Here is a 26,440-nt window from a genome sequence, read left to right on the forward strand (position 1 = left end):
ATATAATTTTAGCGTACATTGATCACTTACATTGTGTAAAGTCATTGTGTGTTAGCAACTTAATTTAACCCATAGATGTTCTCCAAACCAATTATGAAGATGCTATTATAATCTCTATAAGTGATAAAATTTAAGTTCATAGAAATTAACTGCACAGTGAGTGCTAGATAGGTTACCCTCATGTTCTTTCACCCTGTTTCTAACCATTGGTCTAAATACTATTTCCACATGCTTGGACTATCAGTAATCCATGAATAAAATATTAGAATTATTAGGTAAAGTGGTATAAATAGTGCACCAATAATTATCATAAACTGTAACAAGAAACCAAATACTAAAATAGACAAAAATCAGTAAAATATCATTAAATTTCAAGAAAGGCAGTTATTTAATTTAAATATTTTTAAATAAAAACACATTTTAAAGTTTTGAAAATTAAGTATCTTGGTTTTAACCTGAAAAAATATAAGAAAGAATGCTGGGTGTTAAAATTTAAAATTTTTAAAAGAAATGCAATAATATCTTACCTCCTGCAGTTAGCATATTTTCTGGTGTACTTTTAAAGCTAGGTATTTGTTGATTTAAAATTTAAATAACAGATTTATACTTCTATTATATGGTACTCACAGTATAAATCAACAGAGATAATTTGTATTTCTTAGAAATTTAGAATTATGTCTTTAAAGTAGTGTCAATTTTCTTATTATCAACTCACAATCCTATTTTTATTCAAGTGTTTCAACAAACTTCTCTATACAAGTGATGCTGATAAGATTTGTTTTCATTAAATTCCAACTTAGGATTTATGAGTATCATTCAAATCATTTGTGGAAAATGAGATTTAAAAATAATATGCATTTCCCATTACATTTTGCAGATACCTTGTATATCTCCAATGCTGTTATTTTATTTCCTTGAAAAATTGATATATTTCACTGAAATTAGGGAAACAAAATTATCTACAGAAATTACAAAGACATAAAAATATCTAATAACTCTAAAATAGTAGCTACATATTTTGTTAGAGATAAGTCAGTATAAACAAATTCTAAAGGCCCTTTTTCAGTGATTTTTGTGTAGTCATGAGATAAATGTTCTGTAACTGGTACTTGTACAGAAAACACCAGATATCTAACAAGGAGACTGGTAAAATAAATGGACATTTAAGACAGAATAAGGTATGCACAACTATAGAAAATATGCTCTGTAATGGTAAAGAGAATGAGAGAAAGTTGGACATTATATAAAAAAGATGACATAAAGTACATTAGGGTCTTCAGGTAAATATGGAAATTGAAGTAAGTCAGAATCAATTATCAGGATAGTTCAAGAAGGTTTCCTTTTAGTTGTAGTCAATGGTTGTTATAATTATCTATCATGAATGGATATGCATGGATGGGATAGAAAATGATTAATGAGTTCATTTTTTGTTCAGAAAAATCCATAAATGTTTTTATGCATCCTCAAAGACATTAGAAATAGCTCAACTGAACACAGTGAAACTGGTTTCAAAATGCCTAGCCCAGAACATGTGTCTACAAGCACACAGTTGTTCTGCATTCTTGATACCCCAAGTGCTCATGCTAATTAATGACAGTATATCTCAAATAGAACACCTTAACCTTGCGTAGGACAATACTTACAAAACTGAAGCACTCAGAAATGTTCATAGGCAGTGTATAATCAAAGAATGATGGATTTTCCCCTTAGTTGCCAATTTATCTTACAATAAAACAATCATAATTTGAAAAGAAAATTAAATAATAGATGTAAATATTTTAAAGTAAAATTTTGGAGTAGGCTTTATTCTTTTGTTAAGACATTTCTGTGTATAATGAGAAATATGCATCCATATTTCTGCTGATTAGGGTATAATTCATGGGAAAGTTCAACAAGCACTGACTTACAAAGTCATCCCTTCCAGAAGCTTACAAACATTCCCCAACCATGGCACCTAAAAATTAAGGATTGCCTCTTCTGTACCCCCATAGCATTTCTCTAATATTGAGAAAGTCCACAGTTAATATTTTTTATTACTCAACAATCTCAATTTTCTAATACAGACCCTCATTATTTCCTCTCTGTGTCATCAGCACATGGTCCCCATACAGAATTCATAGGAGGCATGCAGTAAAGTATGTTGCCAATAATAGAAATCATTTATGCTATTAATTGCCTAAGAAGCATTTGGGATAGAAATAATGCAGAACAACTGTGAGCTTGCATTTTGACACCTCTATCAGTGTTCACTTGAGCTATGTTTGATGTTTTAGAAATGGGATACTAGGCCTGCTGAATCACACTGTAGAAAGTCTACCATTCCTGTCCATTGCTCACTTTCCAAACTACACTCCATCATTATCATGCTTCCTGGCTTAGCTCTTTCCCAGGGCGTAAACCCCAAAGCATTTGCTGTAAGAAGACAAATGATGAATTATTTCACATTTCACTGTGACTTCTTGGCAAGACTATGTAAATTAGTATAGCTAGAACTATTGGCATTTCAGCAGAAGGAACTAGATTTTCCTAAGATAACTGTGGCTAAAAATTTATTCTGTTAGCTAAAATATAATAACAGGAAAAATCTACAGTTTAAAAATTATTAGATAATTATTTATTTTTTCTTTCAATGTAAGTCCTATATTTTTATGTAGAAATAGGCGATAACTTGGTTTATTCACATCTTAATATATGCACTGAAATAATGATTAAAATCTCCCATATACTTACCCAGTGGCAAAAGTACAGAAAGTAAGTCATAATTGCTTCCTTTTCAGAGTGTAAAACCAAGTCTATGAGACAGAGAAACAATATCTGACATCCACTAAGCATTGACAACACATCAGTCACTGTGTCACCAAAAATTACTTATTTGCTTTTTTTAAGATAACACTGAGATCCAACACATTCCAACCACCCAGGGTGCTATTCAGCCACTAACATTTAGATTTAATCAAAAGCCATTGTCTAAAACAATTCCAATTATATAGGAAATAAAGGAGAAAAAAAGTCAGGTAGATAGTTGTAAAGCAAAATTTCTAGAAAGTTTGCATCCCTCAGTTGCTTAGATATTTAGAATTCAAAGTCTTTCAATATAAGAATCATTTGGGTTACACAATAAGGAAAGCTGGTAGGAATAGTCTGCAAGGTGTCAGGCGCGTAACAAATCTTCCCAGGCAGACGAATCAATTAAGTCACAGGCTTTTATTGGGATTCTGTTCCCGGGCGAGGTTCCCCAGTCCCAACAGAGCAACAGAGCAGGGGCCGGAGAAGTCGCGCATCGGAGATTGGGAGAGCTCCTTTTATAGATTCAGGGCATGGGGGTTAAAGGTTGAGGCGGGTCTGATCCTCATTGGCTGACCTTTAGGCACCTGCAGGACCTTGACAAGGACTTTTCTTCCCAGCAATTACAGGTAGGAACTTCCCATTCCCGGAAGTATAGGCCTTTCCTCCATGCGGATCCCAAAGCTACCATCCCAACCTTTTTATGATAGGAAAGGTGGCGACGATGAATCTCTCTGGCTACTTCCTGCTGATTGGGGATGTCAATGTCGTCTACCGGGGCCCACTGGGGGTATCTTGGGGCTCCACAGGCACGTGCATGTATGGATGGAGAAGCATCTGGTTGACTGCCTGGTTGCTGAAGGCCTTGGTTTATTCCATTATCACCTTCTGTGAACACTTAAACAGACACTGTAGTATACAAGTCAGGGTGAGGAGAGGAAATGGGAGGGGGTCTCTGGACCCTTGCGAGGATTGTTTGATGGACATGGTTTAAATCTGATCCCAGACAAGACCAGGAGAAAGGCCACTCAACTTTTGCAGGTAGAGGGGTTTGTCTGTAGAGAAATTCTGAATAATCATACATCATTAAGTAGGGGAGAGGACCATCAGTACACACAGGTTAGGAGTAGAGCCATTAATGTTAGAGTAGAGGCTATGATTATAAAGGAAGGTGCTGTCTAAGCCACAAATAAGTTTTCCGATTGAGAGACAAATAGAAACTGACAGAAGGGGCTTGAAAATAATCTGGTGGGCTTTAGGCCTTGTAAGTTAAGAGGCCCAGACCTATCTCTTCACATAGGGTACATCCTAAGGGAGGTGTGAACCTCCTCGGGAAGGCACCCTGTTGACTTCCATTACCTACCTGGCCTGGGAGGAGAACTGGCCAGGTAAAAGCAGGTGGCATCTCTAACAGGAAATGTACAGCTCTGCCTGCAATGTTGCTGACCCTACTTGGCCATCCCCTCAACTGTGGTGGTCACTTTGGAAGCTGGGCTGAGTGAAGGGCTTTTCAACTTAGGGCCAATAAGATCTGTGGCTCTGACCTGAAGTCCTTCGACTCCAGGGCAGGTCCATTTCCAGTGATCCAACTCTTGGCTGGCAGAGCTGCCAGGGCTCTTCACAAGCTGACTTCTGGGGAAGCCCTGGCTTTCCACATTGAAAACCACTGTAGTGGACTGGCCTGTTGGGTCTCCTTGAGGGCAGATCACTGTACAGAACAGCTATTAATAGGTCTGCCACCTATCTTTACATTTCTGATGCCTAGCTTTCTCTTCTTCCTGGTTTTTGTTAAAGCAGACCAGAGGATGCAAGTCAAGAGGGTGCTCAAGTCCCATCTCTAATCTAAAAATCAAATTGTGCACCTTGGAGAGTCCTTCAGAATAGAATTAGTTTCCTACCTCAAAGAGAATAGAGGAATGAGAGAACAAGTTGTACTTAGAATACAGAAATGGGGGTGCCAGTCCCAGATCACTTACTGACAATAGCAATATCAAATGAAAGCTTAGAAAGCAGTTTCAATCATTAGATAACAAATATGGCAGTTTCAATATTAGCTTTTTAAACTCTTTAACTTTTTTTTAATTTACCAATTGATTCGAATTACTTTCTGCTCTTAGTAACCTCAGCTAACCATACTTTCTCTCAGTTGGTACCTATAATACATTATTGGCTTCATCTGTTTACAGCACAATCCCAAAGTACTGAATACAATAGAAGTGGCTGGGAAAAGTCCATCAGAACCTATAGGAGGACAGCTAAGCACAGAACCAACAATGCTTTAGTTTTATGAGCAGCAAATCTGATATATAAAATTGTGGATGACAAAAGACTTTAAGTTGCCACATTTAAAATTATAAACTTATTATAAACTCAACAAGAGGGATGTGCTTACTTTACATAGCATTTTTGAAAGCACCTGTAGGATTTTACAGAACATTTAACTCTTTAGGCCTCTGTGGCTTTCTCATTAATATCCAAGATTTCTTCTGTAACCTTCTGTGACTTCCACACACCCTCCTCAACTTACTTGAAACATTCCATCATTTCCATTCCAGTCTAGAGTAAACTAGCCATCAGGATGAAGTCAATCTTACAAACCTTGTCCTTTCTTTATTCAAAATAACTCTTTCCTCTTAACCTTCCTCACCAAATGCACATTTCTATAACATTTTTAACACAAATTTAACATGCTGAGTATACAAGAGTTTACAATAAATTAGCAGTTACACCTAAATGACTTAAGATGCTGATATTATATATCTCTACCTGAATTCAATTAAAATTAAAATTGCATTCATCTAAAACAAGTACTAATTACCCATTGTTGTTTCATTGAGTACTGATTGCCTGGAAACCTGTTAAAATAAATTGCAAAATAAGTTCAGCAAGTTACAAAGTGGTATTTTCAAAGGTAGTGATCTTCCTAGATTCAAAGAAAGGAAACCAGAGGAGGAGGCTAGAGAGCCACGTGTTCAGGAACAGGTCCTTATAAAACTTTGCCAGAGGGAGGCCAGGGAAGCAGGAGCAACGAATCCCATTAGGATGGGGGTGGGGAGCTTGACACTGGTGGTGGGCCATGTGGCTACCTGGCTTCCAGCAATGGCAGTGGGGAGAGGCAGGACATGGTAGACATGGCTGTGGGGTGGAAGAATGCGCATATGGGGGTGGGAGGTTCCTGGCTAGCTGTGTGGTCCCCAGGAACTCAGGAGGGTCTAAAAAGGTAGAGGGTGGATAGTTTGGCAGTAACACAGAAGAGGCGCCCTTAGGAGGTGGGGACCCAATCTTGGCCAGCAAGACCTGGGCTGTGGAACAGGCAGAGAGAAAAGTAGGGGAGAAGGGAGTAGGACAGGAGTGGAGGTTTCAGAAAGCCTGGACATATGGGACCTCTGACTTTTTTCTCTCCCTGCGGCAGAAATTCTCAAGGTAATTAGGCCATGCCTGGGTGGAGTAGAAGATTAGGCATTTACGCCATAGGTCCTGGGCCAGTCCCAGTTTCTTCAAGTTCTTTAGCAGGCAGACCAGGGGGCATTTTGAGTCCCACCCTCAGGATTGGCCAGATACCATGGTCTCCCCAGTAGCCCAGATCTACTGAAATTCGGTCAAGGCATCCCCTCTTCCAGACTTCAGCAGACGGATTAGAGGTCACTCCTCTACAGGGCCAAGCCAGCAGCAGGATGTCTCCACAGCCACTGGGAGGCTAAATAGTGGAGAACAGAGCCCACATGCGTACAATTTGGAGGTCTCTGTCCAGACGGAGAGCTACCCAGAGATCACAGAGACTGGGCCAACCCAGAGGAGGGAGGGAGAGCAAGGAAGGAGTTACTTACAGTTGGTGGAGCGTGGTCCATAGTCAGCCTGGGGCACCAGACAGGTTCAAGGAGCAAGGGGGCCTCGAACCCAGAAAGGGGAGGCGCCAACCTCAGCTCCCGGGTTTCAGCACCATCTGCAAGGTGTCTGGTGCGTAACAAATCTTCCCAGGCAGACGAATCAATTAAATCACAGGCTTTTATTGGGGTTCCACTCCCAGGTGAGGTTCCCTGGTCCCAACAGAGCAACAGAGCAGGGGTCGGAGAAGTCGCGCATCAGAGATTGGGAGAGCTCCTTTTATAGATTCAGGGCATGGGGGTTAAAGGTTGAGGCGGGTCTGATCCTCATTGGTTGACCTTTAGGCACCTGCAGGGACCTTGACAAGGACTTTTCTTCCCCGCAAGTACAGGTAGGGACTTCTCCATTCCCGGAAGTATAGGCCTTCCTTCCATGCGGATCCCAAAGCTATCACAGTCCTAGTAAGCAAAACAGTTCTTCCTGAGAAAACACAAAATGCATGTCATGATTTGGGGAAAACATTGAGTTATACAGTCAATGGTTGTTCATAATCTTCTGTTTCATTCTTTTGACATTATCGTGGATTCATATTTGCTAATTTCTGTGAAATAAGTACAAAATTTAAACAATTCATAAAGGTGTTTTCCTTTCAAATTTTTATATAAAATGAACACATTTCATGTATTATTATGCAGATTTAAGAAGACAATGAAACTTCCTTCCCCATCTTCCCTCCACCCGCACTCCCACCATCCCTCCTCCTTTTCTTTTTTTCTTTTGATTTTTAAATGAAATCCTTTTCAGTTTATTTTATAATCACAAGCTTAATCATCCACTGGATAAAGAATTCAGCAAGTAGTAAGTAGAAAAACCACTGTTTCTAAAGAGTACAGACTAGGGCTATAACAATAATCAAATCTTAAATCTCAAAATGTCAATTTTGCTTATATAAATTAGATTTTTTTGGTGTTATGTATATTATTTAGCACAAATCAGGGAAAACATATGATATTTGTCTTTTTGGGACTGGCTTATTTCACTAAGCATAATGGTCTCCAGTGGTACCCATTTAGTAGCAAAGGACAGAATTTCTTCTTTTTATAACTGAGTAGTATTCCATAATGCACATATACCACTTTTTTTATCAGTCATCAATTGATGGGCATCTGGATTAAATGTCCCTAACTTAAATATTGAGAATTGAGCTGCAATAAACATAGGGGTACAAATAGCTATTTTACATGCTGCTTTCATTTCCTTTTTGGTAAATTCCCAGTAATTGGATGGCTGTATCATATATTAGATCTACTTGCAAATTTCTGAGGAATCTCCATACTCTCTTAATTTGTTGAGACTTGATTTTAAACCTGGAATATTGTTTATCCTAGATGAAGTTCCATGCACTGATGAAGAGTGTGTTTTCTACAGTCTGCATTTGCAGCTGTGAGGTGAAATGTTCTGTAGATATCAATTAAGTCCATTTGGTCCAAGTGTATTTTATCTCTGTTGTTTCTTTATTGATTTTTTTTGTCTAGTTGATCTATCCACTGATGAATGTGAAGTGTTGAAGTTCCCCATTATTATTATATTAGAGTCTATGTCTCCCTTTAGATACATTAACATTTGCTTTAAAAAGCCAGGTGCCCTGCCACAGGGTACATGTTCATTTAATACAGTCACATTTTCCTGTTGAATTGATCCTTTAATTATTATATGATGCTCTTGTCTCTTTTAGCAGTTTTTGTGTTAAAGTCTATTTTGTCTGTTATTAGATGGCTACTCCTGCTCTTTTTGCTTTTCATTGTCATAGAGTAAACTTTTCCATCCTATCACTTTTAGTCTGTGTGTCTTTCTTGGTGAGAGGTGTTTCTTATAGGCAGTAGACAGATGGATCTTATTGTTAAATCAGTTCAGCCAGTCTGTATCTTTTAATAGGAGAATTTAAGCCATTTATCTTCAAGGTTATTATTGATAAGTAGTAAACTGGTCCTGCCATTTTTCCATTAATATTCCTATTGTTTGCTTTGGATTTTCTTTGTATTTTTACTAGATTTTCTGCCTTCACATTTTGTCATAATTGATGACTATCTTTGTTTCTGTGAGTAACAAATTATTAGGTACCTTTTGTGAGGTTGGGCAAGTGGTGACATATTCTGGAAGGTCTTTATTTCACTCTCATTTATAAAGGAGAGCTTTGCATGGTACAGTATTCTGGAGTGACTTCGACTATTTTTTGGTTTGTTTTGGACTTGGACTATGTCTTCCATTCTCTCCTAACCAAATAGGGTATCTGGTAAGAAATTAGGTGTCAGTATAATTGGAGATCCTTTGAAGATAACCTGGTGTTACTTTTATGCACATGTTAGAGTATTTATGTTTTACTGTTCAAAACTTGACTATATGTGTCATGCTATAGATTTTTTCTGGGCATACAGATTAGGAGTTCTATGTGCTTCTTGTACTTGGATGTCTCTTTCTTCCTCCAAATTAGGGAAGTTTGCTGATATTATTTCAATGAGTAGTGCTTCTAATCCACTCTCTCTTTCCAAACCTTCAAGAACTCCTCAGACCCTTATGTTAGGTCGTTTGATAATATTCCATAAGTCTTGAACACTGTTTTCAGTTTTTCTAATTTTTTTATTTTCTTTTTTTGTTTGTTTTGTCTGACTGAGATAATTCAAAGATTTTTCTACTAGCTTGGATATTCTTTCTTCTGCCTCACCAAGTGTGGTGTTAAGGATTTCTACTATATTTTTATTTGCCATGTTGAATTCTTCATTTCTAATATTTCAGATTGATTTCTCTACAATATATTCATCTCTTGGCGACATTTTTTCATCCATATCATGTATGGATTTCCTTAACTCATGAATTTGCTTCTCATTGTCTTTGAGTAATCTCCTCCTCATTCACTTGAATTCCTTTTCAGACATTTCTTTTTTTTTTTTTTTTTTTTGACAGGCAGAGTGGACAGAGAGAGAGAGGCAGAGAGAAAGGTCTTCCTTTGCCGTTGGTTCACCCTCCAATGGCCGCCGCAGCCGGCGCGCTGTGGCTGGTGCACCGCGCTGATCCGATGGCAGGAGCCAGGAGCCAGGTGCTTTTCCTGGTCTCCCTTGGGGTACAGGGCCCAAGCACCTGGGCCATCCTCCACTGCACTCCCTGGCCACAGCAGAGGGCTGGCCCCTTTTCAGACATTTCATCAGTCTCTTCATCTTCACTTTCTCATGGTGAAATGTTGTTGTGTTCCTTTGGGGTGTCATATTGTCTTCTTTGTTCATGCTTCTTGTATGTCTGCATCTACCATTAGGCACTTGTGGACCTGCTTGTTGTTTTTCTCCTCTGATGGGTTTTATTTTTGAAATATGGGTCTGTGTCTTAGTGCCCTTTCTGCCCCTTCAGTGGATATTCAGAGGCCAGTGCTGGATGGGGCCAGGGACCTGCAGTCAGTGCTTGGGAGTGGTGCAAGAGTCCAGGGAGACATCCACATTGGGTGTGGTAGATCTCTATTGTCAGCAGGAGGGAGAGTATAATCACATCAGCTAATGTGATCACTGTCTCACCTCCTCATTGGCAAAGTGATCAATGCCTGGGGCAAGCCATCAGTGGCTATACACCACATCCATGCAGGCGGATACACCTCACAAAGGGTCTGTGCTGTCCTCAGTGCACAGAACCCTCTGCAACAAACACACCCCAAGCCTCTGAAGCCAGACACAGTAATTGCTCAGAGATCCAGTTTCATCCCTGTCGCTCCCCCTCTTCGTGGAGGAACGACACAGGACCCTGCGCTGTTCTTTCGTCTGCTTGGCCCTCCCCGGGTTTGCTGCTGGTTCTTCCCGGGTTGGCTACCGTCCCTTCCACCTCCGTGGAAAGGCGGTTCCCCCTGCCACATTCCCCACTTCCGCGGGGGAGCGGCACACCGCCGGCCGGCTCTCTGGGGGCTGCACAGGTGTTCCTTCAGATGTTCCCCTTAGATGTTCCAGGTGCATGTTGTCTCTCTCCTCCTTTATAGTCCTCTTCCACCAATCCCAACTCTGCTACCCACACGCCGAGTACGCTGCTCTCCTGCAATCAGGAGCAGGATCAGCTCCTGCAGGTCATCACCCAAGCTAGCGAGAGGCAGCTGCGCAGAAGTTGCTACTCCCTTCTCAGCGCCATATTGTGGGAAAGCAGATGCATAGAATAAGTCTTAATTCCAGTAACTTAGTCCAGTCCGAGTTGCTCCCCACACATCCCATGCCCTATCGTAGAGTCACAGAATTCCTACAGTCACAGCACACAGGCTCCCACAGTCAGAGAGCGGGGCATCCACTCTCAGCTCCGTGATTCTTCTCTATCCATGGAGATAGGCGAGGCACCCAGAGAGCCTGCTCTGTGTTACTGTTCCACCCTGGAAGTTTGAGTACATCCGCCCTTGAAAGAGGGGAGCAGTGCTTACAGGCATAAGTGGGCACCCCACCCCCTGCCAACCCTCCAGGCCAGGCTCAAAGTCAGTAAAGACCACTAATTTATCCCTCAGATAAATTCCCCTACTTACACAAGCTGCAATTGCCTGCACTCACCTTATCAACATGGCACCTCCTCCCTGCTTGTAGCTGAGAGCCTTTTGGGGGGGGTTGGGATGGGAAGCAGGCAATATGCTCTCCCATCATGGGCTTAGGTAGGCACCCTGCCCCCCAACTAGTGCTCCATGCTGGACTCAAAGTCAGGGTGGTGCACAGAGTTCTCCCCAGGGCAATATAAGCAGTGACACAGCTTGCTGCAGAGTACTTCTACTCCTAAGAAAATGGCACCCCCTCCTGACCGCCTGGCATTCTGCAGTAGTGGGGAAAGGGAGGTAAGCAAGGCAGCCTTCCTGCCCCAAGACTGGAAGTTGTCAAACCCCAGTCAGCTCCCCAGGCTGCAGTAAACTCAGTGGGTCACTGTGGAAGTCGCTCTTGGCTAAAACTCTGAGCTGCAGGGCGCTCGATGTGGCAGCTGGCTGCAGACGTCTCTGTCTTCTCTCCACTTGTCTCTCACGGAGCCTTCGTTGCCTTTTCACTTCTTCATTGACAATTTCCATCACTCAGACCACTGGAAAGGTACTCCTTTCTTTGTTCTTTTCATATCCCAAAGTAGCTGAATAGTGTGGCTGCACCATGCTTGGCCAGCTTGGAAGTAAAGTGTCTTTATTTAGAACCCAATAAACCGGTAGGTCTGTCTCCTACTGCAAATGTAGTACTTCTTGTAGACTTGAATCTTGAATCTCACTTCAAATTGTGCAACTAAAATGATAAACCTTTCTTTCTTAACCCCTCTTTTATTATACCAAGACTAGGAAGCCTTTTTAGAACATTTTTTCTAATTCCCCCATATAGAGTTTTAATATCATATATGTGTATATCTATTTATGTGCTGAACGTATATCTGGGCTTTACACATTCATAAAGTAAGACTCTCTTGCCATTGAGAATCAATTTTGACACTCTTGGAGGCAATGTTATCTGCTTTTAAAAATGTATATGCTAAACTATAAATTTTTATAAAAGCAAATTTCATATAGTAATGATTTTTATAAATCAACATGAGAACACTTTATATCCATATACTCCACTCACTCTGAGAGTCAAGATTAGGAATAGATCTTTAAGCAGCTTAGATTCAAGGCATAAATGATAAAAAAAGCAATATAAAATGTTGTGGAAACAATCCTTAAGTCATCAAGTATTTTTAGGAGTCTTACAGTTATATGGGGAGAGAAGCAAAAAGTATTCTTATGTTTATAATATTTTGACCTAGGTTTCTTTCACCCCTGTGAGTGTGGCATTGGTCATATCTCATAGAATCAAACTAAGTTTTGGTTTTGTTAGTGCTTAAGTTGTCTATTTGTTAGGGAATCTTTTTCAAGAATGCAATTTCTTTGTTTTTGTGTATATTGTGTGTGAAGCTAATGATTACAAATGAAAGTTTTTTCAAATCATGAAAATACAATAATTTGAGGATTTCTAATACTTAACAGGATATATTTTAATTACAATAAATTAATAATAGGATTAATGCTGTTACTGATTAATGATATACACATTGGCAGATCAGTCAATAAACTGATGGATGGATAAACGAATAGGTAGACATGTACAAATAACAGTCATTCATTTTTTCTTTTGCAGCTTCCCTTTCAGAAACTAATCCTGGCACAATTAGGATTTTTTCCAACCAAGTTACTGTCACATTTACTATAGAATCTGATGAAAATGATTATATTGGTTTTCATGCAACATACAGTGCATTTAACACCAGTGAGCTTAACAGTGAGTATCATTTACTCTCCAGGTTTTGAATTTTTAGATGCTTTAATATTTTAATGGAATTTTAAAAGAGAACCTAAAATTTTATTACATAAATTTTTAATGAGTATCTTTTGTGCTCATCTCTTTTTATTTGATACTAAAGAAAAAATATGGAATTGGAAAATAGTTCTTTTTCTTCAAAAAGATGAAATAATCAATTTGAGAAAAAAATATAAAATTAAAAGTTTGTAGGTTACAAGTGTTCCAAGTGAAAATGTAATAATTAGCGTATAAGAAATTCAGAGATGCTTCCATAAATTCAACTACGATTAAAGTATTAAATTTAGTAATAAAAGGGAGACAACGGGTCATTAAAGAAGGAGGTACCTTTCTCTGAAGGGAGGAGAGAACTTCCACTTTGACCATGGCCTTGTCTAAATATGATCAGAGTCAGTGAACTCAGGGGGCTTCCATAGCCTTGGCAGCTCATGACAAGCGCTTAGGGTGATTACTGAGGCCATAAACAAGAGTGTCATTTTGTTAAGTCAACAACAGGAGTCACTGTGCACTTACTCCTCATGTAGGATCTTTGTCCTTAGTGTGCTGTACATTGAGATTTAATGCTGTAACTAGTACTCAAACAGTATTTTTCACTTTGTGTTTCTGTATGGGAGCAAACTGTTGAAATCTTTACTTAATGTATGCTAAACTGATCTTCTGTATATAAAGAGAATTGAAAATGAATCTTGATGTGAATGGAAGGGGGGAGGGAGTGGGAAAGGGGAGGGTTGCGGGTGGGAGGGACGTTATGGGGGGGAAGCCACTGTAATCCATAAGCCTTACTTTGGAAATTTATATTCATTAAATAAAAGTTAAAAAAATAAAAATAAAATAAAAAAAGACAAAAGGAAGACTAAAAAACACTGGACAAAGTTAGTGTTGATAAACCAATAGAGCTAAAATGTAATAAAGCACAAGAAGCTTGTGTACATGTTTGTGAAAGTTCTGATGGGATACACAAAACACATTTCACACAGTTCACAATCAAAAGCTGTGTTTTAACCTAAATGAATGAACCAGAGATTAATTTAAGAATTGATTTTGTGCAAGCCACTCAGTTATCAGTTGTAAGATCTTAGACTATTTTCTAAGCAGTCTAATTGTGTTTCTTATATTGTGTAGTTGATTTGAGTTTTGATTTTTTTAATTCACAGATTATGAAAAAATTAACTGTAATTTTGAGGATGGCTTTTGTTTCTGGGTCCAGGATTTAAATGATGATAACGAATGGGAAAGAATTCAGGGAAACACTTTTCCTCCCTTTACTGGACCAAATTTTGACCATACTTTTGGTAATGCTTCAGGTAAGAATCATTTTTAATTAATAAATAAAAAGAAAAGGGCTTTGTGTTTGCAGTTTAAAGAGAGAGCTAAACAGTCTTTTCACATAATTGTTCTTTAAAATGATAGTCTAATAAATGTTCTTAAATGAAAAGTGATCATCAAATTAGCATGTAAAGCAAATGTATTCCAAGAATTATATTCTTTTGTTTATATATTCATGAGCTGTTGAAAAGTACTCAAGGCTCATTAGAAATAGGCAGATAAGACTGTCACTCTGTATTTGCCACTTATTATTAACTAAGTAGACTCGTGTAAGGTAATTAACTTTTCTGAACTTTGCTTTTTTTTACCTTAATCTCACTTTCTGATTGCTTATTGTTAATGCAAGAAATAAAATGGATTTTTCTATATTGATCTTTTACCATACAGCCTTGCTGAACTAGTTTGTTAACTGATATTTTCTTACAGAATCAATTAGCATTTTCAATATCCAAGATCATATCAACTTGAAATAAAGATATATTTACTTCTTCTGGGAATTCTGTGGAACATTGGTTCTAGAGTAGGGTTCCCAGGGGAGAACTGTGAGCGTAGGTACATTTTTAATGCAAATAGGATATTAGAATTTGACAGCAGGTGGAAATATTAATATTTGATCAAGAAACCCAGAAGTCATGGATAAATATGAGGAGATAAGGAAATCATATGGGGCTGATCACCCATGACAATCTTAGAAGCATGTATTCATCATCCCAAAAATACTCTTCACCATAGAATTTCAAATCTAGATGTGGGTCTTAAAAAGTAAGAAAAATTGAAAAAAGAGCAGAGTGAAAATTTGTGCATTTGTATAATTTCCCTAAGCAAAATCTCTCCTGTAGTGTGGCTTGTTGATAGATTATATGAGAGTGCAATTCAATTTTAAACTATGTAAAAGTTTCCTCTAGTCAGGTGTGGCTGTAGGCTTTGAGGACATGTATCACTTATCACCACTTCTACAAAACCCATTTGAACTTCCACATTGAAATTTTCCTTTTCACTCAAACGTCTAAGCACTTTTATTGGTTTTCTTATCACATAGCATTATTTTTGTTTATTTGCTTGCTTCTTTTCATCACAGTTGTACTTCCTCATAACAAAATCTGATCTTTTTCACCTTTGAATTTCTAGGACATTCTCAGTAACTGAATCTAATTAACATGTAAAATTGTTTTTGAACATATGAGTGAATGTCTACCACATTGACTCAATAAGTAATTTCTGAATACATCATTAACTGAGTGAAGCAACATAAGAAATATAAGCATATGTGTGTTGTAATTCATGATCAATGGGCACTTCTATTAAAAAGATCAATATTCTCATTTTAATGTATTTATTTATTTATTTGAAAGGCAATGTTGCTGAGAGAAAGGCAGAGAGATGAGACAAAGACAGAGAGAAAGAGAGACAGAGAGAGATATGTTCCATCCATTGGTTCACTCTCCAAATGGCCACAATAGCCAGGACTGAGCCAGGCAGAAGCCCGGAGCCAGAAGCTTCATCCTGGTCTCCCACATGGGAGCAGGAACTTGGGAACTTGGGCCACCTTCCATTGCTTTCCCATGCACATTAGCAGAGGGCTAGATGGGAAGTAGAACATCCAGGACTAAACCAGTGCCCCACTGGGTTCCCAGCATCACAGGCAATGGCTGTACCCACTATTCCACAGTTGGCCCAAATATCTGCATTTTTATGAACTTAAAAGTAAATGGTTAATTAATGTCATTTTTATATCCAGTTACAAGACATTAAAGAGTTAAATTTTAAGGCTATAAATGTACCTGACTAATTCTGGTTCTTTAGACAATAACATCCTTAGAATACCAACAAATGGTTCATCACACAACAACTTCATCAAAATAAATTTTAGTAACAAGTGACTTCTTTTAGCCTATTTACAATCAAAACTAAAATCCCCTTTCAATTTGTTCTTTTACTCCTTCATTCAAGAAACATTTGTGGGGGCCGAAATTGTTGGTTAAGCCACTGCCTGTGATACCTGCTTTCCACTTGAACACCAAATGTTGTCCCAGCTGCTCACTTCTGTTCCACCTCTCTTTTGATGCTCTTGGGAAAATACATCAGAAGATGGTCCAATTGCCTAGGCCCTTGCCACCCACATGGGAGAACTGGTTGGGGTTCCTGGTTTCTGGCTTTAGCCTGGCCCAACTCCTAACATTTGTAACCATTTGGAGAATGAACCTGCAAACAGAAGCTCTTTCTCTCTCTCTCTCTCTCTATCAAACTTTCAAATAATAAATAAATTTGAAAAAACAAATAAATAGGAAACATTTTTATACCCAGGTGTTATCCAAAGCATTCAGACTGTAACTGCACACAAAATAAACCAAATAATCTGCTCTCATAGACCTCAAAAAATAGCAATATACATGAAAACTAATTAATTTATTATGATATATAACATTTGGATGCATAGTCAGGAGAAGCAATGTTTGGTAAGGGGGAAAAGGAGGGCAGGTATGGAAATGCTATGGAACATTAAAATAGGATGATCAATTTAGGTCTTACTGAAAAGGTGGCATGTGAATCATAATTTAAAGAATTGAAAGAATTAGCTCTATTTCTTATTCCAGAGGTGGGAAACAAACAGTTCTAAGACTTCAAATGGGAGAGAGACTGACTTGTGTGGAGAAAAGTCAGTGGACTGCTGAGGCTGAAAGGGACTGAGTGGGACCATAGGGTCCAGACAATGATGGATCTTCTAGTTTTGGTGGTTTACAAAGAGAAACAATTAGCTAGTTGAGGTTTTTGAGCATGGGAATAGTGAGATTCCTTTTGATTGGTAGACAGAGAATATTTTGTGGATGGGCAAGAGTATTAAAGGAAGAACACTGGAAATCCATCACCTAGCCCAGAGATAAGGTTGTGGGACCCAGATCAGTGGAAGCAATTTGCAAAGCCTTATTCTGGAAGTATTCTGAAAGTAAACCCTGGGCTAAATTAATTACCAGTGTGTACCTACACATACAAAGTGAGCTCAATGTAGATGGCCAACTCCATAAGACCAATTATTTCTAGCATCAAAAATAATAATGTGAATATTCTCCTACATAATTAATCTTCTTTGAGTAAGGTATTTCACAGAGCCTGATTCTTTATTGGTAAATCAGCCTTGCAGAGCTGAAGACTAATTCCTCTGTGAAAATTGCCCCAGCTCTCTAAAAAGGACTGGCCTACAACAATCGAATAATCAGAACTCCTCCCGCCTTTAGAGTAGTAAGTCTTTAACACTTGGAAGAGTAGTTAGAGGAAAGTAGAGAAAGCATTTATATCTATTGACTATGACAGGTACCTTTTTATGCAGTTGAAATCTTTGATGTTCAAATTATCTTCTTTCTACTTTTATGTCATCATAATAAGAGATAAAATAATTCCACTGATACGTGAAGAATATAAGGACATGACAAGAGAAAAATGGTTTCAGGCTGCCTACGGATTAAATAACTAAAGAAATAAGTTGAAACTGACCGAAGTGAAACAAGTAGAGTGTCACGTGTTGGTTTTAAGTAGTTAAGCAGGAAATGGAGTCTCAGGAGAAAGTCCTTTAGCAGGAGTTATTTAAAATTAGACAGGTTAGAGCAGGTCAGATCCCACCAGAGGCAGCAAAGTAACGAGAATGGATGGTAGGGCTTAATAGGTCCTATCCAGTTCTCGTCCTGTGATTTCATAACCTACCTGTCATTCTGCCACAAGGGGCATTATTCTTTCAACTTACTTTTTTTGTGTTAGAACATCCTACCACGGAAATAGAAGAGAATTAAAGCCCTCCTGCTGTCACGCTTACCTATGCAGGGATTTTCTGTTGCTGTACTCTGCCTTCCCTTTAAATGACAGGAAAACATAAATAAAACAGAGAAACTGAATTAACATCATTTTCAAGAAGAACATCTAAGCCACATTCTCTTTTCTACTCCTCCTGAAGAACTAACTCTCTTGATGGAGTAGCAGCTCCTGATCTCGACTCTGTCAATGACCAGGGTATGGCTGGATCTCTTGAAAGCAGTGGGGATGCATAGACCCGATGGTGCCGATGCGGGAGCATCTTGAGTTGCACAGACGTGACCCATTTACTCAGACGCGTAGGGAAAATGAGTTCAATAGCACGTGAAAGCTGCAGAAATGTAGAGGCCACAAAAGATCAAGACAGCACACAGAGAGCTTTTCTATACCTGCCTTTCTAAAAAAAAAAAAATACAGTTGTTTTTAAAGATGATGGAGGCAGTATAGTAGGAGTAAAGATGATTGAAATAAGGATCCGCTCTGCGAGTGAGATCCCAGTAGAAAGAACAGGCCATCAAAGAGGAAGGTACTTTCTCTGAAGGGAGGAGAGAACTTCCACTTTGACTATGACCTTGTCTAAATAAGATCACTTCTAAACATTTGTGGGGCTAATGTATATATCTTATCATTAATGTAAAAATTAAAAACTATGTATGCATAAAAGCTTAACCTTAAAAATAATGTTCAAATCATGTTAAAAAGGAATGGACTATTACAGCATACAGAGTTTCTTGCATGTCTGACATGTGCTAAATAAAGGCCAAATGACTTTTATAAGAAAAATCCCTTAGATGAAATTTAAGGACAACTTTGTGGTTAGACTAATAAAATTTTTATGTAAAATGTGATTTTGTACTTTAAAAATTCATAATTTAATGAAAGATTACTTTCATCTTCTAATTTTTGATTATATAATACAGCCATATCATCAAAGTAATACTTTAATATTATATTTTATTAGATCCCACATTGTGCAATTATATGATTTCTATTATATAATGCCTATTCATTTATGCAACATTATAGGGCATATAGTCTACATAATTAATTATGTTTTATGAAGATACTAACACAAAACTCATGGCATCAAGTACTTCTTACACTGAAAATTTCAAATACATTACTACTTAATAAGTAAACAATTGATTTAAAATATTTCGGATTGTAAGTGACTATAAACATGCTAAAGCATAAATCAGAGCATGATATGTTTATATAATTGCAGTGAAATACAAACATTTCTGAATAAACTATTACAGTGCTTGTCCACGTGTTTCACTGATATTTTAAGTCTTTTCACCCTAGCTATGCTCTAAGAAACTACAGAGTAAGATCAACTCAAAGAGGATTTGGAATTGGGCATTTAGAAAGTGGATTCTTGTTCCTCATTTCTGTATTTATGCTAGTTGTTTCTGTTAGGAAATTGAATATTTGGACAAAAATAAGTAGTCAAATATATCAGTGTTAAATAAAATATGAGTAATGTTTTAATAAATAAAATAAAAATTATGTATTCATCTTTACTTTAGATTTTGAAGTTCAGATTCAATTAATGTATATGTATGATATTAATTGAAACATTTGACCATGATTTCAACTTGATAAAATACACATTTAATCTGAATAAATGTTACTTCACTGGTCTAAATTTGCATTGATATATTTATAAATATTTCTATGGGGGTCTTTTCTTCATATTTTGTTTTTACTCTGCATATTGTCAATGAATGAGTTTGAATTTGAATTTTACATGCAACATTGCCTCTATTTTCTGTTGGAAAGTGTGAAAGGGAAGATGCTTGATTTCCTGCTAACACTAAATTTCAGCATTTCATTAAAAATTGCATTTCAATCATATTAGATTAGTTCAATATTTCATTTTATTTGCATCGTATCACATTTTGTTACCTGATTCCTGCTTCTTGTCATAATACACGAGTTTCAAACTAAAAATAAAATAAATTTTCCCAAGAGAATGTTCAAAATATTCGTACCCCAACAACCATTCGAACACTTCAAATGACTCAAATCATTGGTTGGAATAATGAATTCCACACCAAAAAATTTAATCAGTGGTTTGTGCTATTTTGAGAGCTTTTATATGGATTAGTATGCTTCCTGCTCTTCTGTGATCTGATCAGTTATCATTCAAAGGAAAGGGGAAGATGAAACCACTATACAATCAGTGGCTTATGTAGAGATTTGCAATGTAGTCAATGGAATATAAAACAGAGCCTCTTTGAAACTCTTAACTCTGTATTCAAATTTGTAAATAGTTGGATATATGATGAATTATTCCACAGGCTTATATAAGCACCCTCATATATGCACTGCCTCTAAATATGTAATTAATCAAAGAATCTAGTAATTTGAAATTAAAGTGGCACATGGACATGTTAACATAACCCATAACAAGTCAGTTTCTGTATCCTGGATGGTGTTGTAGTTTGAGGCTCTCACTTAATAAAGTGAGAGATCCAGAATTCTGAAATTAATTTTCTAAATAATAGTGTATTGTGGTTAAAAGATGCTGCCTTTTGGGTTTGAGTCTAGTGTCCTGTCCATTTATTGAAGTGTTTCTTCACATTTCATTTAAAGTTTTCTTTTCTTCTTTTCTGTCCATGAATGATATACCCCACATATTAAAGCATGCTAAAACTCAGCTTGGGATGTCCGCATTCCACATCAAAGTGCCTGGGTTTGAATCCCAGCTCCACTTCCATTCCCAGCTTCCTGCATATGCTTGTCCTTGGAGCTGGCATGCAATGGCTCAAGTATTTTGATTCCTGCTACTAATATGGAAGAATTAGATTGAGTTAGCAACCCCTAGTTTTGGCCTGAACTAGCACCAGCTGTTGCAGGCATTTGAGGAGTCAATCAGCAGATAGACAAGCTCATTCTGTTGGTCTCTATCTCCCCCCTTTATCCCCACCCCTTCATCTTTCTGCCATACAGATAAACAATACATAGATATTTTTTAGAAAATACTAGTATTTAACCAAAATAAATTTTTTTTACAGGATTTTACATTTCTACCCCAACTGGACCAGGAGGGAGACAAGAAACAGTGGTACTTTTAAGTCTTCCTTTAGACCGTACTTTGGAACCAGTCTGCCTTAGTTTCTGGTATGTTGTAAACACAAATGCAATGCTAGCTCATTAAATGCATGCAATTGCCCTTGTTAGGTTATCAGGGTCAGATTTCACTAAGGAGTAAGCCACAGTTTTAAAGAATGCACTATTACTTTTCCAACGAAGATAGTGGCAAAAGTCTGTTAGACTCCCCTTCTCTTCCTGAATAATCCTTACACTGAAGAAAAAACAGAGAATTGCAAGGGAAGGAATTGACTTGAAGAATCATTAAATTTATTTATTATAATATAGAAATTCAAATAGTTTTTGCTTTTTCCAAACTAGGTACTATATGTATGGTGAAAATGTTTATAAATTAAGCATTAATATCAGCAATGATCAAAATATAGAGAAGACAGTTTTCCAAAAGGAAGGAAATTATGGAGAAAATTGGAATTATGGACAAGTAACATTAAATGAAACAGTGGAATTCAAGGTTTGCAAAAGGCTTAATGATAATTCTTTCGTATTCTTTATTATTATGATATTTCTAATGGATAAGACAGCAAAGAAATTTATTTTTGAAAGAGCCCACTTTCTCTACCTTCCTGTTCTACCTCATTTTTTCTTTGACTATGTTTATTTTTATTTACTTATTGATTTATTAGAAAACATCTTAAGAATAACTACATTAAAATACAGTTGATAATAGTCCATAAAATACATGAAAAGCTTGTAGGGTGTTTCAGTTTTCTGATGTGGACATCCTGTCTAACACAGGCTCATTGTGTCTCCTTATCTCTTCCGTGCCTGCCTAGTTATTTCACCTTTTCATAAACACCACCTAGGTCACCCCTGCACTTTCTGGATAATCATCTTTTCCTGTGACGACACTCATGGTTATTCACCTATCCTGCCACATGCAGACCTAATCTCCACATATTTCCTTCAGAAGCACTTTCTATGAGCTGTATCATCAGGAAGTCTCTGATCATTTATTTCACATTAAGGTAAATTAATTTAGCAGATAACAGTTGAATGCGTTTTCTTCCAGAGGGTCTTTCAATTAAAATATAGGGTAATATAGGCTATTAGTTTGACCAAATTAGCAATGTTGTAATTGGCTAATTTCAAACAAGATAGCATCTCCTTCAGAAGATGTGTATTTGGAGAGACACTGTCATTGAGGGCTGCATATCCCTTGTGTCTTGGTATAAGGCAAGCAGTAATCAATGATTCAAATCAGTATTCTTCCTAAGACTTTCTCTCCTTCACTCATGTTTCCTTTTTCTTCTCTTCTTTTTTTCTGATTCTATCCTTTTCTTTGAAGTTTTCTTTTCCAACACGTTTGTCTGATAATTCAAGGAAGGGTAAATGAAAATGGAATATCAAGGGAACAAGAGAAGGTAGAGATGGGGCACTAAGTACAGTAGTATCCAAAAAAGCTAGCTCAACTCACTGAGTACACTTTCTAAATTAACACATGTTGAGTCCATTTTTTTCAGACTTACCTCATCTGGCAGAGTGAGCATGTCAAGCCCTACCAATATTTGCTCTTCGGCTTAGCCGCTTTGTTGAGAGTCAATGTTGTCTCTGGGACTAATTCAGAAGGAGAACATGAGTAAATTCTTAGCACATGTGAACATAAAATAAGACAGTTGGTTTCAGCAAAGGACTTTAAAAAACATGATATACAAATACTTCATCAAAGAGTAATCTGCTCATTGCATAGCTAGAAATTAAAGTATTGATTCTCCAGGAAATTCGGCCACAAGAAGAGTCCGAACAGTGAAGATTAAAGTATAATAATTTCATTTACCTCTCTGAACCACAGGTTGCCTTTAATGCTTTTAAAAGACAGTTACTGAGTGATATAGCACTGGATGACATTACTCTAACACAAGGGGTTTGCAATGAAAGTCTTTATCCAGAACCAACTTTGGTCCCAACTCCACCACCAGAACTTCCTAGTAAGTAATTTTATTTTTCCTTATGAAGTCATTAATATTATAAGATGGATGTTATTCTGAATTGTATTTGTTATTTTAGTCAAATATTGATTTTTCATTGACAGTAAAAGATTTTGACATATGAGTAAAACACAATCTAGCAAAATATTACCTGTTACACAAAAACCCACAATGAAACTCAGTACTTTGTATAGATCATATTTAGTTAGTATCTTTTCATTTTTGAAAGTGATGAAGTTTCTGATTTCCATTTTTTTCATTATAAACTAACCCAATACTGATAATGTGGCATATATAATCTTCGGGGAAGAAGTATTGAGATTCTCTTGAGCTTTCTGAGGCGTGACCTTAAAATTTCCACAAGAGTTTAGATAAGTGTGAAATCACAAATATTGTTTTTAGAATATTTAAATAACAATGATTGATAATGAACTCTGAACTTACTGACCAGAATCATATGAAATATTTTTGTCCTAAAATGATATTTTTGCAAAATTTTGCAATATTCTCCCTCCTGGAGCCATTAAGTTTCTGCAGTTGAATGGTGACAAGAATCCTTAGTGTACTATGGGATCTTTAGAATCTAAAGAACAAATGGAGCCAATGTCTATCTGTATTCTTCAATCAAATTTGGAAACAGGACATCAAACTACTTTTAGACTAGAAAATTTTACAGAAAAAAAAAGGAAAAACCTAAATAATGATAAATGTAATAAAGCCTCCATCATCCCCCTATTGGAATGTTCTCACTACATTTGTGTGTTATGCAAAACATCTCTCTGTCTTTGGATTGTTGAAATTGGAGGCTGATCTAGCTCCACACCTTTGCTTGGGTTAAACTTCATGGATGTTTTATCCTGTCATGAATCTAAGCCCACAAACACAGTGCTTAACTCTAGTTGCCATTTCCTTTAACTGCACTTGAAACTACCAAATTCATGTCAAGAGATCAACATGGTGAACTTACTCAAATTTAATTCTTCTTCCAAAACTTCTATTTTTTAAGTTAAAAAGAGTGGAGGTGGGGAGAGAAGACTTTCCAGATGAATGACTTCAGTAACTCATTGACTCTAAAGATAAATTCTGGGCTTATGTAACAAATGTCATTGAATTGAGGCAGCCGTCACCTGCTGCCACTCAAGACATTGGCACAAAGCTGAAATCAGGAGATCTGTGGTTGAAATCCAGGCACCACAAAATGAGCTGTTGCTATACCACGTGACATCCTAAATATTGCACAAAATGCCTCCTCCAGGCCACCACATTAAATGACCAATTATATCTTACCAAAAGACATGGTGCAACTTGCCATCTTGTGCAGTAACATATATATACATATGCTTGTCTGGGTTAAACACAAACTCGTCCATATTTCAAATATTCGATAAAATTTTATAAATAGCTCAATGTGCTAAGTGCCACATAACAAATGGAAGATATATCACTAATCACTGATACATGAAAAAATATTAAATAAATATTTTGAACAACATGTAAATGTGTGCTCTAAAAACAGCATGAGAATATCTCAAAATCTGTGAATAATGGACTTAAATTTTAAGTTTATTTTGGTGTAAAGAATTTTGAGATCCATGCATTCAGGAGTCTTCAGAAAACTCATGGAAATGCATATTATGGAGGAACTATCATGGATTTCAAAGTATTTTCACACCAAAATATACTTATCTGTTAATTTCATTTTTCCACAACTCTTTGTAATCCCTTTATTTATGAGAGAAGTGATAGACTTCTGAGAAGAGTATGAGCTGCAGAAGTCTTTTTTTAAAAAAAAGTAGAGGTATTTATTTATTAGAAAGAGTTACAAAGGTAGAAGGAAAGACAGAGAGAGAAAGAGACAGATCTTCCATCCGTAGGTTCACCCCCAAGATGGCTGCAATGGCCAGAGATGGGCTTACCCAAAGCTGGGAACCAAGAGCTTCATCCCAATCTCTCACATGGATGCAGGGGCCCAAACACTTGGGCCATCTTCTACTGTTATTCACAGGCCATTGGCAGAGAGCTGGATTGGAAGTGAAACATTTGGGACACACACCGGGTGCCAGTGTCACAGGCGGTGGCTTTACCTGTTATGCCACAATGCCAAACACTGCAGAAGTCTTTAAGAATGCATACAGATAGATGATAAAATGAGGGGCTGCATTTGGTTTAGTGGTTAAGATGCCAATTAGAATGCTTCCATCCACTGTCAGAGCTCCTGGCTTGGAAATATACCTGCCTCATGGCTCCAGCTTACTGTTAACTCACACGCTGGTAGGTGGCAGTGATGCCTCAAGGGATGGGTCCCTGCCACCCACGTTGGAAACTTGGATTGAGTTCCCAGCTCCAAGCACTGGCCTGGCATAACCCCAAATGCTTTGGGTTTTCTTTCTCTTTCTCTGGTTTCTTAACTATCACATACTTTTTTTTTGTTTTGTTTTGTTTTGTTTTGTTTTGTTTAAAAGGATGACACCCATAAAATTGAAAAAAAGGAAGAAAGTACCATCTGTTCTTATGTAATGGTATTAACTATAAAATTATGAGAAGAAATGAATTTCTTGACAAACTCAAGGTCTAATTCACCTTTGCTTTACCAGTGTCTGGTTGATTCTTGACATCACATAAATAGATGATCAGTAAATGTTATTAAATATGGACAAAACTTCTCTCTCATTGTCTTTCTGTTTTGGTCGTATTCCTCTTTGGGTGATTCATGTTTATCAAAAGAAATTTCATCAACAGTGCTCAAACCTGGATATGATGATGGAGTAGGAACTAAAGAAAAAAAAGATTAATGAAATAATTTGGACTTCCTGGCATTATTTAACCATAATTATCTTACTTTATTTTATGTATCTCACACTGTACCTAACTATATAGAATATTTTTGTATAAACACAACATATTTAAAAGCATTAAAATCATTTGATAAATAATTCTTATAGTCTCAATATTGTCAACATTTTGCTATTTTATATTGAAATCATTAAAATAAATACTTTTTATAACTCTATCAGAATAGTTCTCTATGCACCTATAAGTGACATATTTCACTTATTTTCTTAGTGAAAAATGTCTTTTCATAGGTTTAATATTTATATGTAGCAAAACTCCATTAACTAAAATTCAAAAATTAAAATAGCTTTGTATACATCATGCATATACATAAAACTTTAAATGTTTCCCCATATTAAATATTAATCTGTGTTACTCATACAGTCCTGCATCTATTCTAGTCAGAAAAAAAGATAAAATATTGATGTCAATAGGGAAATTACAATGGCTGAAAAAATCATCTGATTTTAAAATATAATCTTCATAACCTGCCCAGAATAT

At 37.0% G+C, this 26,440-nt stretch overlaps 1 protein-coding gene and 1 long non-coding RNA gene across 3 annotated transcripts in view; one reads left to right on the forward strand and one right to left on the reverse strand.

Annotated features, from left to right (window-relative positions):
* The window catches only part of TMPRSS15 (transmembrane serine protease 15), a 146,019-nt gene that overhangs the window by 50,559 nt on the left and 69,020 nt on the right, over positions 1-26,440 (forward strand). For both annotated transcript variants that reach the window (XM_070071911.1, XM_070071912.1), the window contains 5 exons: positions 12,759-12,899; positions 14,093-14,242; positions 21,086-21,191; positions 21,483-21,633; positions 22,972-23,107. In XM_070071911.1, the coding sequence (XP_069928012.1) occupies positions 12,759-12,899; positions 14,093-14,242; positions 21,086-21,191; positions 21,483-21,633; positions 22,972-23,107 (684 nt within the window). The remainder of the gene's footprint in view (positions 1-12,758; positions 12,900-14,092; positions 14,243-21,085; positions 21,192-21,482; positions 21,634-22,971; positions 23,108-26,440) is intronic.
* Positions 1-26,440, reverse strand: part of LOC138849250 (uncharacterized) — a 44,870-nt gene that overhangs the window by 8,615 nt on the left and 9,815 nt on the right. The window contains exons 2-3 of the long non-coding RNA XR_011387759.1: positions 25,688-25,879; positions 22,649-22,736 (exon numbers count right to left, since the gene is read on the reverse strand). This is a non-coding gene — a long non-coding RNA (uncharacterized lncRNA). The remainder of the gene's footprint in view (positions 1-22,648; positions 22,737-25,687; positions 25,880-26,440) is intronic.

This window comes from Oryctolagus cuniculus, chromosome 4 (assembly GCF_964237555.1).
Source record: "Oryctolagus cuniculus chromosome 4, mOryCun1.1, whole genome shotgun sequence".
Taxonomy (NCBI): Eukaryota; Metazoa; Chordata; class Mammalia; order Lagomorpha; family Leporidae; genus Oryctolagus; species Oryctolagus cuniculus.